The sequence below is a fragment of the Coloeus monedula genome (assembly GCF_965178545.1).
Source record: "Coloeus monedula genome assembly, chromosome: 2".
NCBI classification, from domain to species: domain Eukaryota; kingdom Metazoa; phylum Chordata; class Aves; order Passeriformes; family Corvidae; genus Coloeus; species Coloeus monedula.
The window spans coordinates 54,218,114-54,232,213 of NC_138782.1; the positions used below are offsets into that span (position 1 = coordinate 54,218,114).

The 14,100-nt window shown below is 42.2% G+C and overlaps 1 protein-coding gene across 4 annotated transcripts in view; it reads left to right on the top strand.

Annotated features, from left to right (window-relative positions):
- The window catches only part of PDE7B (phosphodiesterase 7B), a 173,059-nt gene that overhangs the window by 79,066 nt on the left and 79,893 nt on the right, over nucleotides 1-14,100 (top strand). The window contains exon 1 of one of the 4 annotated variants that reach the window (XM_082302469.1): nucleotides 10,363-10,775. The exons of 2 other annotated variants lie outside the window; for them this stretch is intronic. In XM_082302469.1, coding sequence (XP_082158595.1) covers nucleotides 10,538-10,775 — 238 coding nt within the window. In that variant the 5' untranslated portion in view covers nucleotides 10,363-10,537. Of the gene's footprint in view, nucleotides 1-10,362; nucleotides 10,776-14,100 lie in introns of those variants that run through there. One more of the 4 variants, XM_082302468.1, reaches the window with a different exon arrangement.

Consider the following 14,100-nt stretch of genomic DNA (forward strand, 5'->3'; position numbering starts at 1 on the left):
GAGAGATGGTGGATGCCCCACCTCTGGAACCATTCAAGGCGGGCCTGGACAGGCCTCTGAGCAACCTGATCTAGTTGAAGATGTCCCTCCTCATTGCAGGAGCTTTGGACTAGATGATCTTTAGAGGTCCTTTCCACTCCAAATTATTCTATGATTCTCTTTTACCATGCATTTTCTCCTGTATATCTCTTCATTGTTTAACCTTCAACAGGAAAATTTCTACCAATTCCTCTTCTCACAGTACATCATGTCCTTTGGTCCCAGCCACAGGAAAGGACAGCAACCACAGAGCCACCAAGGCTGGGATTTTACCACTACTGGTTCTATGATATTTGAGTGCTACAGGGATGCTGTCAGGTCTTCGTCTGCAAGCCACTGAGCTCTTTACTCAAACCCATCCTCATTCTTGCATTCACATTGTCCAATGCTTGCTCTGGCTTCCACACACTTCCATAGACAAAATGTTCAATAAGATGGCTCCAGCAAGCTGGTTTTTTTTTTTTTTCCAGTGGATTCATACTGCCCTGGAAAAGGCAGTGTTTTAATTCTTTTTCTAAAAAAGAATTTATTAACAATTTTTTTCTGTGAGGGAAAAGTTGCTTCTTGTTTCTCATTTTGTTAAGAAAACAACCAGCATTACATTCTTACCATTTCTGGTAATTTTCCTTCACTATTGTTTTTTTTAAATTTATTTAGGCTTTAATATTCTGACATGTTTATTCAAATTTTATTCCAATACCAGGTTAAATGTTATTCAAATACCAGGTTATAGGATCTCTTATTATACTGCAATTTTTGGAGGTTATCTCAAGAGAATATTTGCTACATCAAAAGGAAAAAAATATTTTCTGAGAAGTCATTTCCTGCAAAAATTTAAATTCTGCTTGATGGACATTTGGTTTTAACTTCTAATAAAAAAACCTGGCATTTTGTAAAACAAATTCTACTTTCCAACTTGTTACTGCTAACATTACTACCATTATGTCAGGAATTGTATTCTGAACTAAGGAACCAGGATTTTTAAAATAATATATTAGTGAACCAGCAGGCAGTCCTAGATCAGCACACACTTCTGTTTCTGATATGATTAGAAAGGAAGTTTATGTTCAGGCCAAAATGAGACTTAAATGAGTACTTCCTATTGGACTTACTCAAGCACATGTTATAGCGTAGTTGGAAATATGATATTTAGCCATTAAAAAACCAGCTGATGTAGATGGCAAATGTCAGCAAAGGAGATGCAGTTCATTTTCCAATTCATTGGCACAGGAAACTAGTGGTTTAATAGGGTAGTAGGCCAACTGATGCTGGACTTTTTTTTCCACACAGTCAGAAAATTTGGTAAAAGTTACATCACTTCCTTGTACACTGGCCCTGCTCAATTGTTTCCTGTGCCAGTGTTCCAAGTGAAGTTGGAAATACTGATGGATTTCTTTCCCTTTCTGAAAAGCCAGAGTTAGTGGTGGCGGAAATCAGTTTCATCTGGTATTACTTGAACATCGATATTATACTTTAAAAAAAACCAGCAACTATGTAATGGGTTTCATTGAAGTGCATAAGAAGTTCCCAATAAAAATAACAGAGAGCATTTTACTTATTTAGTGTATTCACAATATTGCATTAAAAACAAGTGAAAAGATAGCCTGGGCCATCGTTTGGACTTTTTTTTTAAAACTCTGATTCTGGGACACAGTAACAAACACTGTAACATCTCCACTATTCAAAGCACTCAAGAGCATGAACAGAGCTGTATGGAAAGTGAATAGAGAACTGGGAAGCACAACTGTCCCTGGAAGTTCAGTGCTCCCTTAAGCATGGAAATTTTCTTTCCTTGGCTGATGGAAATGCACAGCAACCTGCCTCAGTCAGCTTCTCTGAGTGTGATCAGAACTCTACAGACTCCAATAGAAGGGTGACTGTTTGACAAGCCCATGCTTATACAGATAAGATGGTGCCTATCATTCTAAGGATGTGAGCTTGGTTTCTGAATTAAGCATCTTCACATTGCAACTGGCAGACACTGATTGTGAGAGCAATCACTCTTACATTTAGCTCTCATCCCATCCCAAGGTGGCTGAAAATGGTTTTGATGTTTCTAGAGGATCTCTGTCAGCAGAAGGCAAGCTAAAGAGTGTAACTCAAAAGTCTTAAAATTGTAATATTAAGTAGCCAGTGATACCTTGTAATTGATTTGGCACATGATGCTGCAAACCTCAGAAAAATAGATTGAAAATATTGCAAACCTCAGAAAAAAAGCAAAAGCAAATGTAGTTCCTAGTACTGAACAGGTGGTGAAAGGGAGACAATCCCACCTGAAAACTTCTGTAATTGCACTGCTGCTGATGGAAAGAGATGTTTATGGATGTCAATACCATGACCAAAGCTCACATTTTGATATGTGGCCAAGGTCTGGGGAAAAATCTGCATATAACACAGTATTTGCCTGACCATCTTTTCAAAATAACCTGAATACTTCCTTCTTCTACTAAGCATTTGATCCATTTGGGGCTTTTAAAATGCATCTTACAGATGTTTTGTATCTAAATTAATATTGCTATCATAAAAGCTGTGCAGAGCCTGTCAAAATGATGTGTGATTGTCTGGATTGAAAAAAAAAAATTTTAACAGATATCTTAGGAAACACTGGAAAACATTTATGGTTTTACATACTGTCAGGATATCTTGGAAAGCACGGTACAGCTGGAACTGCATTACTCAGAGCAACCTGCCCAAATAGATCTGAGAGAAACAGGTTTTCCAGAAAGCCTCCCCTCCATCTGCAGATCTAGTGGATACTTTTAACTATTTAAAGAGAGCTTTTCCTCCTGGGCTATCTACTCTGAGTTTTTCCTTCTGCAGCTTCATCAATATGAATATATCAAGAAGAATCTGTAGTGAAGACAAGAACCAACAAGTGTTTGCATGATTATCAGTGGGTTTCGAGAGCATGGTAATAAAATGCCAGGACAGGGTGACAGTATATTTCCAAAGCTGCTCATCCCAGTGGAGATACATTTACACAAATGCATTTGTAAGAAATGCAAAGAGCTTGATTACAGTAAATATGGCCTGATTTTGCAGTCATGAGAAAGTAGGTCAGAGGGAGCTTAGTTTATCACTCGGATATTTTTACATCATTGTCAGACCTTTCCCACGACTTCCCAGCTGCATCTCCTGTCCATCCCCACAGCAAACTGCACCCACTTCTGTCAGCAAGATGCAAAGAGGGAAATGAAGCCATAGCACTCCTCTGAGACGGCAAATAATGTCAGCTTTGGGATATGCACATTGTCAGAATTCTGATGTGCAGGCAGAATAAAGATGCATAAAATGTGGATACAACATGAGCAGAAGTGTAGGTATGGTACTCAAGAATTGTAGATATTTAATCTGAAATATTTAGTGGCCTAGCTATTTGACATGACCAAAGCTTATTTAGTGAGAGATAATAAGTCTGAAACCAGAATCCAGTGGGCAAAATGCAATTCAGTTGTATTATTTTACTCTTGCATTGCAAATAGGAATAAATTTGGGAGAGGTCTGCACCTATGTAATCCTAACGCTCATTGTAGGGTCTAAATGGGATTATACAAAGAGCTAAATTCACCATTACTTATTAAAGTCAGAAAGATAAAGACTGAAGAATAATGAGGAGTAGATCTCTGCAATATTTATATGTGGAGCCATCAAATATCTAACAAGTTAACAAAGTTAAGAAACATGTATTAATTTTATTTAAAATAGTGCTTCTTTTCCTAGTTAAATATTATTTAATATCCATTTTAAAAGTGAAAAGGAAAAACAAAGTTATCAGATCTTGTGATACCTGATTTACAAAAGAGGGAGCAAGCACTATTATTCATCTGTATTTATCCTTATATTTACGTTCCATTTATTCTTACTGTATTAAGCTTTCTTTGACTAAAAATTTAAACTAGGTATCACTTAGTGCAGATATCTTAGCTACTCACTTTTATAATTTCAAAAGACAGAAAAAGACCAAATTATAGCCACAAGTCTTTTCTGTATACCATAAGGGGCAAGGACACCACAGGCCATGCGGCCACCCATGCCATCTCATTAAAGTAAGATGTGACAGAAGCAGCTTTTCAAATGTGGCACATCTCTCATCTTTCAAACTGCTGCCATAACTTTTAGATACATAGGTCCCAACTGAGAAAATATGTATGCACATGCTCAGCTTTAAAGATGGCAGCAGTCCTTTCGAATTCATTGAGATCCTACAGCTACGTACTATTAGTTACGCATTTAAAGGATAGGTGTCTCTCACCTGTTCAGTTCTTTTTTCTACTCAGCCTTTTTTCACCTATTCCCTAAAGGGAATCCTGTGGGATGCAGAGGTTATTCTTTTCATAGGGTTATTTCACAAGGATGATGACTAGCATATAGTCATAACTGTCCCAAATAACAGTTAATAACCATTATTTTCTACCTACCTGATTTCTACTACTAACATTTTCAAGCTGATGCAGTGTTCTTAACCTCCCACTCCATTAGCCTAGTCCATCATTAAGCATCTGTTGCAATGATCACTCTGTAAACTCAGGCAATGAGTTTTTCTTAAATCCCTTGACTTTGCCTTGGATCAGGTAAATTTTGTTCATGTGTAAGAATTAAGGGAGGGAATAAACTAACAGAGTCCATCAGATACGTTGTGCAACACAACTAAATATCATGCTGGCAATTGCCTTTTTAGTTTTCTTTCAGCTTATCATTATGATTTTCTTATTATGGTTTATTAAGGTGAGATGAGGTTATTCTCTGTTATTTGCTAGTTCTTTTAAAGCCACAGAATTTTGCTGTTTACTGTGGGAGATTTGAATCATCAGATTCAGTATGCTGAACTTTTAATTTTCCTGAGTGAGCAAAGGAAATATTACACAACCTCACTGTTTCCAATTAGTTATGGACTTCTGTTTATTCCTTTATTGCAAGCATTTTTGCTCAGTTAGTAGTACAAATTGTTAATCATAAAAATTTACTCTCTCACTTGCACTAAGAATGAAAAAGGCATTTTCTCCTTGCCCTACAGAACTCAAGCAATCCTTGTTCTCCATTTCCAGAACCTTTTTCCAAGGAGTCTGACAACAACCAAAAGATTATAAACCCATAGAACTCTACTGTCTGTCTTCCACATTTCCCAGTAGAAGAGGCTCTCAAGGCATGATGCTGTGCCAAGCTCAGGCAATAAAAATCAATTAATTAATTGTACCATTCTCCTAGAAATTCAGCTCACTGCTCTTGACAGTGAGTTGGTAGCAGACAAAAAACATCTACTGTGTACCTTTAGTATGCATCAAAGAAAAGTTATTGTATTGTTGAGAATTCATAGTAAAAATATTAAAATAATTTCAAAGTTGGGAAAAACGTTCTGAGATAGAATTTAGAGAATTTTATTTGTCCAGTTTAGAGCAAAGACATAGCAACTGTCCTCATATAAATATAAATTTCTTCATATTTAATGAAGTAATTGCAATGATAGAGATAACTAATTGTTCTTACTAGTAAGAATGACATTAAAATAATAGACCTCTGGAATGAGACAACAGTGGGGCAAAGAATAAGAAAATTCTACTATGATTTTTAAAGTGATGAAAGAAACCTTCCAGGAGGTTATTAGAAAAGATTCTGTATAACTATGCCTGCTTATGTTTCTTCTGTCATATTCTCCAACTTTCTTAGGCAGTCTGTTCCCTTGTCCCTTTTAAAAGTTACTCGCATTCTTCTTTTCTCTGTTGCTCTGATTATGCTGCCCTGCAAATGTATAGCACTTTCTTTTTTTTTTTTAACTTTACATGTAAAGACTGTGCCCCAACATTTGCCATCTCCTCTTTTACATTAAACTCACCCTCCTAAAACCTCCTAAAACTTGATTCTGGGGATGGCGTCATCTCCTGATTCTGACCTTAGGCAATGGCCTAGCCTATTGTCTCTGCATGACTCTATAATTCCTGGGACAGAGGCAAAGGCATACTTTTCATAAGTAACTACTGATTTAAGATTATTCCACTAATAAGTGCCATCTAAAGACACATGATTTACGCTTTCTAAAAATTAGTATCTGACAGTCTTTGAAACTGGTCTCTACATTTGGACTTATTAATGTTTGTGAATCACTTGAAAAATTGGGAGTATTTTTCCAAATTTTTTTAATAATATACAGTAAAAATAGCTTGTAAAAAAATCTTTCTAGGTGTCTGTTTGGAAATGCAAGTTGTAACACAATGCAGTGGTGGGGGTTAGCTGAAAGAATAGGAAAAGTTTCCCAAAGTAATGACTCTGCCATGCTAATAATTTATGAGCCATTTTTTCAAACATCAGCTATCAGATGGAAGAGGGAGGAATAATAGAATATTACTTCTGCTTTACAATAGTCTGTTAATACAGAAAGGCAAAGGCGCCTGTACTCTAAGGAAGCTGTCAGCAACGCTGCAGGCTCAAGGTCCCAGTATCACTTACAGTACTGGCAAGAAGGAGACCATTGCTGCAGAATGAAGCTCAAGGAGGGAAGCAAAAGGAAAAGGCTGGGGGGGGATAGAAGAGGAGAATCAAGGATCTTTCTTCACCATTCTTTTTTTACAGCTTTTGTGTGTCTGGACTGATTTGTTGAGGGAGAGCTGCTGGAGACAGTATATTTGGCACAGGACAGAGGAGCTCAAAGCCAAAAGGATGGTGCTATTGCCAGTTTAAACTATGGCTTTTTTTTTTTTTTTTTCTCTTTCCCCCTCCCTCCTTTTTCTTTGAAGGAAGGAAAAGAAAAAAGGGGAAGAAAGGGATTCGCAATGAAAACCAGAGCAGTGGGTTAACAAGAACCCCGCAGGCTTCAGTAGACTGGAAAGATACATGAGGCACTTCCTCTACCATCTGGCATGCAATTCTGCTGCTGCTGCTGCTCTTATGTACATAACTTCGGAGTGAATAAGCAAACAAGTAAAACTTTTTAAGAGACACCAACTATGAAACACCAGCTATTAATCTGTCAGCTTACTCTCTTCCCTTTTCCCCCACTGCAATATTCCTTTCCTCAAGTCTTTTCCAGTTCTCATGTCTACCTGTGAAAATATGCACTGCCTTGTCATGTTTTCAGATGACTCCATTTGCCTTTTTTTTTTGGCATTGCTTCCCAGAATGAATGAGGGACAGAGCTAATACATTTATATTTCTCTTGTAATCACTTAAGCTTCTTTAACTCAGAGTCAGAGAGAAATGCAGTTGCTAGAAATAAAGCCATCCGTCTCTGCTGAACTATTTCCTTCAAATCTGGCTGGAAGTGTGAATGCAAAAGGAGAAATTTTAGGTGGGACAAGCTTGCTCAAGGACTGCTTAAAATGCAGTTACAAATGGCTGGGTAAATTGCTGTGTAGGAGTATGTTTTAGTTCTGATGGATTTTCTTAAATGCAATGAAAAGCATGGTGTTGAGGTCACATCTTCAAGTTGGGTAAATCATCACAGCACAACTCAAGTCAGAGAAACAGAGAACTTGCAAAATCTGAGCATTTTGTCAATTAGAAATCTCTGAGAGGGATGCTACAGCTGATTTTTGATGCTAAAATTCCTCATAATCAAATACAGATCTTCCAGGCTTTCCTGTGAGCAGCTCTTATGTGGCTCCATTCTTATAATGAAAAAGACAAAAAGAAAGTCAGTTACAGCAAAATCTTGGATGAATCAAGGATAAGTAATCATTGAATTGAAGTACAACTGTGAAGCATAAGTTTATTAAGAATAAGATGAATTAATTTACAAACATACCCATTAATGCCAAGCAACAATTTTAACATGTTTTTTTCATTTGCAACTGCTGATCCTTAAACTGGCCAGAAACCCGAAAAAAAAAACCCAAACAAAACTCAAGGCTATCTAACACAGTTGTTTTCATATGACAGTAATTTTCCAAGAGAAGAAGTACATACTGTTCTTTTAGGTTTATTGCATAGCTTCTTGAAATACTGAAACTATAACAACAGATGTATTTCAGTTTGTTTTTTGACTGGCCTCCTCCTTTGCACCTGTAGAACTGTAAGTGAAAACAAATACAGCAATTAATTCTGATCCTGTCCATAAGACAGGTACACACCCAAGTGACCCAGCTACAGATGATACAAAACCTTTCACAGTTTTAAGGACACAAGAAGGTAGTGTAGCTTTTGAAATCTCAGAAGATTTTTATTGCTGCTTTCAAGAGGGCTGGTGGATGAGTTCTGTTAAACACTTAAATAATCAGTTACTCATCTAAAAATTGGTCTGGGCGTATGTGAATACACTGCCTTCCAACTGGTATCTTTTATCGTAGAATCATTATGGTTGGGAAAGATCTCCATGACCATTGAGTCCAACCTTTGCCAGTACATCACCTTGTCAGCTAAACCATAGCACTAAGTGTGACTATCAGTTATTTCTTCATCACTTTTTGCATCCAGTGCCATGGAAATGGCACAAGGATAGCCTTTCTTTGAGAGTGTTCTGGCACTTCTGCTCTTTGCCTCAGTGGGGACCACAAAGCACAGAGGTAAACAAAGAGGAAAAACAATAGCTGAAAAAAGTTACTGCAACTCCTCGTTGCGCAAAACCAAAATGAAGTAGTTGGGGTGTAAGGCTTAAACCACCCAGTAGGCAAAGAGTCTTCAAAGTCTTCTGGATTTCAGTTGCCTAGTTTATCCCTTTTTGACAGGAACAGTGCTTTAAAGAGTGATTGCCCAAGACACACCAATATGAAACACCTAAAATATCACAATAAGCCATATGAAAAGAAAACCAATAAAATTTGCCTTTCTAGAAAATTATAACCACAGATTGTATGAATGTGTCAATGCTTGTGCTACTGTACTGCACATCATCTATTTCTTTGTTCTTAACCCCTTTGTTCAATGAGTCAGGATATCCTGATACAAAAGACTGCAAAATATCAGTACAACAACAACAATACTACTTTGGAAGAGCTTCATAGTTTTCAAGGCAAGGCTACTAAGTGTAGAAGGCTAATAGTATGGCACTACAGTTGCAATCAAAACTTTTGCAAACCATTAAAGCTGTCAGTTTGAGGTTGGAACATTTAAGATAAGCAAGGCAGAGACCCTGTAACAGGGGAAACAGCATTCTGCCCCTGCTGATGTTAAAGTGAGGAGGAAAGGCTTGTGCACTGTTTTCTGCATGTAAGGGTGTTAAGTTTCAGTCCATTCTCTTGGCTTCTCTTCCTCTGTGAAGGAATATCCTGCTTGTTTGACAGTTTACTTTTCCATCTGGAGAGAAGGCAGAACATTGAATGTAACCCAGAGAAGACAAAAGTATTAACTATGCATGCTGAGAAATGTTATAAAGCCCACTAAAATCCCATTAATAAATCTGCAATTTTACTGAAAACTAAGTGCTCGTGCAAGAGCTCAGCCTCCATCCCTCTACTGTACGCTCCATAAACTACAGGACAGACCAGTACCACGAGCAGGCTAAAAGGGATATATTGTATAAAGGCAACATAAATGTGAAAATCGCATGGCCCCTTCGGGTCAGGGATCCCAGAGAAGGGCCGGGTGCTGCTACAGGGTCTGGCCAAAGGCAGCCCACAAGCCCGAGGAAGCGCTCGCTGACAGCTGCGCAGCCCCAGCACGCCACCTCTGCTGCTACATGAGACAGAGCACTCTCCCGGGCGGCTTTGGCTTGTTTTTAAAGATTAGCGATGAATAATTGTCTCCTCGTCGTAGTCTGGGAGCGACCGCTGCCACCACGCAGTGTCCTAACATGAACCCGTTCAGGTGGAGCTTTACAGCCGAAGTGATGAGGGCGCGGGGCAGACCTCACACCCTGCCCCAAACCCATCATTTCAGCAACTCGTTCCTCTCCGACCCCTCAAGCGCCGGCACCTCCGCTGCCCCTCTGGGTGCCCGGTCGGGCTGGAGTCCGAAAGCGGGGCGGGCGGGGGCACCGCACGCCGCCAGAGCACTCGTGCTCCGCTCCCGGCCCTCGCAGCGTCCCGTGAATCACCGCCCTTCCTCCCGCGAAGGGCAGCCGAGGTGACGGCGGGGTTTGACTAAGAGACCAAAACCCCCACCGGCTCCGCAGCTAGCTGGGCGAGGAGGAAGGCGGGGCGGTGGGGGCTCCCCCATGGCATGGCGGCAGGGATAAAGTCAAAGTGCCTCCGCCGTGGCGCTTAGCGGGGTGTGAGCTGCGGCTGTGCCGGCGCGGCCCACTGCCCCGAGTGCCGCCCGCAGCAGCGCCCCGAGCCCCCGCCCCCGGGTCCCGGCGCCGCGCCGGCATGAGCGGCGGCCCCGCGCCTGCCCGGCAGCCGCTTCGCCCCGGCTGCAGGCGCCTGGCGGCGGGCTGAGGGCGCGCAGCGGCGGGAGCCGAGCGCTGCCGCCGGAGCCCGGCGTTCCTTCCTTCCGCTGGGCCGGGGCCGGGCGTGCCCCTGGCGAGGGGCGGCGGCGGTGGGCAGCCGGGCGCCCCCGCCCCGCTCTGGATGCCCATCGCGGCTGCTCGGACAGGGGGGTGGCTGCGGCTCCCCGGCGGGGGGCGCGGGCCAGGATGCCGGTGCTGGAGCGCTTCTTCCCCGCGGCAGAGCCGGGCAGGCGGAGGAGGACGGGGGAAGAGCCGATGCCCTTTCCCATGGGCAGCCTGCCCGGTTATCAGCAGGGGACCCTGGCCTGGGACTTGCCCGAGATGATCAAGATGGTAAAGCTCGTTTGGAAATCCAAGGGGGAGCTCCGCGGGGCGAAGCACAGAGGCGTTTTGGAGAGCGAGGATGCCCTGGGCGGTTCGGCAGGTAGGTGTCCCCCGCCCTGCTGCTCAGGGAATCTGCGGGGCAAACGCGGCTGGGGGCCGAGGGTGACGGGGAGTCGCGGCCGGAGCCGGCCCGTCCCGTCGTGGGGCAGAGCCGCCGGGGCCGCGGAGCTGCCCGACCGACCGCGGCCGGGCTGAGAAACAGCCCGTGCTTTGGGCAGCTCTCTCCCGCCACCGGGACACGCGCACCGGAGTTTGTGCCGCTCCGAAGCCACGTCAGTTAGCTGATGGCGCTCTCCCAGTCTAATCTGTTGCGTGGTTTTTATACGCGGGGTGATAAAAGCGCGGCTCAAAACCAGAGCGAGTAGCTCCGCGGCTCAGAGGCTGACCTCCGCCGGGGCAGCCGGGCTCAGTGCCGGCGCGGAGAGCTCTCCCGGCCCGCACGGAGCTCCGCGGCGGCGGCCCCGCGGTCAAGGTGACGGAGAAGCGGCGCCCCGGGGCCGCCGGGCAGCCCGGTCGCTTCTTCCCCGGCTGTGTTCGCCGTGCCCTTCCGAGCGCATGGTCTCTCCTCTTCCACCGCCAAACCTCTCCCCGATCTTTGCGTGCGTTGGGCTCCTTTCACATGATCTGCCCGCTCTTCCCTTGTGCAAAGCGGAGCGACTCCCTTACAATTTGTACTTTGATAGCCACCACTATTAAAAACTTGGGAAACGCTGCCCTGTCCCACAACTTTCTCTTTAAACGTGGTATATTGCTGGGTAAAGAGCACGTGCTTTCTCATTAAATGTATAAATCTTGCCTGTCAGTTTTTTCCGATCTCACTAACATATGGCACCACATCACATGCTTTACGGAAGTCCAGGTTAGACCTGTAGCATTTTCATTAGGTAGAGATGAGTGGTCAGGCTAGCATGGTACTTCTTAGGAGTTTACTCTGCATCTTAACCTGTGCTCCAGATTGCTTATGGTTCAAAACATTTTGCCTTCTGTTGGAGGCAACCTCTTTGCTCCTTCAAAACCTCTTGCCTTCTGTTGAAGTCAAGGTCATAGGCCTGTAGTTGTCTCAGTACCGGCTGATAATTTTTTATTCTCCTGTAATTGTACTGCTGTGATTTAATAGACTTAATGAAACTGTGGCTTGTTTCTTCAGAACTCTGGATTATCTCATCTCTGCAACTTGGTCACTAAATTCTTCCAAAGCGTTCAGTCTTCGAAGACTATGCCTTCACCTTCCTTTGGTGTACCTGTTATTGAGACCTATAATTTACAGTACTTCGTACCTGAATAATTTAGTTTCTTAGGTAGAATAACCTCTTTGTAGGTATTTCGAAGTGCTTGCAGTGTGTATGTATGTGTTCTCCATAAATCTGTGTATGAACTTGAATATTAAATAGGTATCAGTCTATCACTTTTGAATGCCTGCTAAGGTTGGCTGTTGGTCATTGTATGTCTATTATTTAAAATGTTTGCAGTTTAATAAAAAAATGCTTGGTCCCCTTCCATTTTGAAAAAGGGAGGATAGTTCTTGGGCTCTGAGGAAGATGTACAACCTGTCATCTTACTCTTGGGGAATCTCTTCAGTTTAAAAGAATAATAAGTAAGAGTGGTGGGAATAATGAAAGAGGAGATCATATTGCTCTTTAAGACTTGGAGCAAATCAGCTGGGAATGTACCGTAGCCAACCAGGGAGACTGAGTGTGGTGAATGCTGAGTGTTCAGAGATGGACCCTAATCAAGCAACCTAAGAAATGCTGCGTTGCTTACACCTTATGTATGAGTAATGGTGGTTTTTCATTGTGCTTGTGTTGTATCTGGTGAAATTACTTTCATTAGGTAACAAATGAGATTCACCTTCAGATTCCTGGAGGCAACTAAAAATGAGCGTGAATGTGCAGAGACAGATCAGTCCACTAGCAGGATGTGAGTAACTTGCATTTACTCAAATGGCCATTACTCGTATCCTGTGAGGGGACAGTCCTCTTCATGGTGCCAGATCCTATTTTGTAAGCTCAGCTGACTTGCACCAGTACAAATCAGGGCAGAAGATGACTTAACTCTCAACACTTTAAATACGAATCATCAGACAGTTTGAGTGAACCAGACCTGGGTTGCTGGTTTTTCCTCCTCAGCAACAGTCATCCTAGTAGTTTTCCCTCTTGTGGTTTCATTTTAGTCACTTTAAGTACATTGGAGTATGTGGGAAAACCAGTAAATGCTGAAATCTAGTATACTTAAATAAGTGCAGAGTCAAAGAATGCAGAAATGGGAAGAAGAGATAATAATTTGGAAGGCTTAGTAGTTTGAGGTACTCAGCTTTGTGTTTGTGGGGTGTTTTTTACATGTTTGATTGCTGAAAAGAAAGAACAAAACTTTTTAACTTCTATCTTATAAAAAAGGCAGTAGTTAGTCGGGAATCAGATTTTCTTCAGGTGAAGTTAAAGCAAATAACTTCTGCTTGAGGTACTGCTAGCTAGGCAAATACAGGTTGATGTTCAGTAGTAGAGTTTACAGCGCTTTCCACATCAAGGGCTTTTTCATTTGAATTTGTAAGTATTCATGTGATAACTCATGTTCTGTTATCACATCCTCATGAAACTACTTTGCTTACAGTAGAAGAGGAAATAGATACGAATTCTGGAAGGAAACTGTCAGGATTTCTGGCTTGCTTGATCATGTTAATACAGATTTAGCTAAGCAAATTTCTTTGCTTTGTCCGAGTGATTGGACTGAGCTTTGGATTGGCTTTCTAGAAGAGTCACAACCCTCGTAACTGTAGATAATGTGGAGGAGAGAGCTATATCTGCACACGATGTCAGTTATGTGGATGGCAGTGTCTTGGGAACCCATTTAGCTGTAATTTATACCACATTCCCCTTTCCTGAGGTAGGAGTAGAGAGCTTCTAGAGAGAAAAACTATCTGTGTGTCCTGGGCTCTCATATGTAAGAGCTAAATCTGGGTCTTTCATCTTGTTCAGTACTGAGAATAAGCTACTTAGTCTCCCTGCAAAAAAGGGTTTGCAATACATCATGCAGTATATACTTGGGATGAATGAAGAACTCAGATTTCAGTGACTGCCTGTCTAGGGTTTCTAATGATGATTTATTTTCACTTCCAAAGCAGTAAAACTCACATCTTAAGCCTTCTCTTCTTGTTGCACTGATTTTTAATGTTAGTATCAATTAAGACTACAGACCTTTCTCCTGCTCCTGGCCTGCTGTTGCTTAGTAACTCTTTTTTTCCCACCCTGTTTCAACCCTTGACCAAATCAGCACAAAACTTGAGATCTGTTGAAGACTGAGTCTCTGGCTGTGTCAGAAGCCATTTCTGTGGGAAATGGGTACAATTTGGTGTCATTTCATACTGTGTT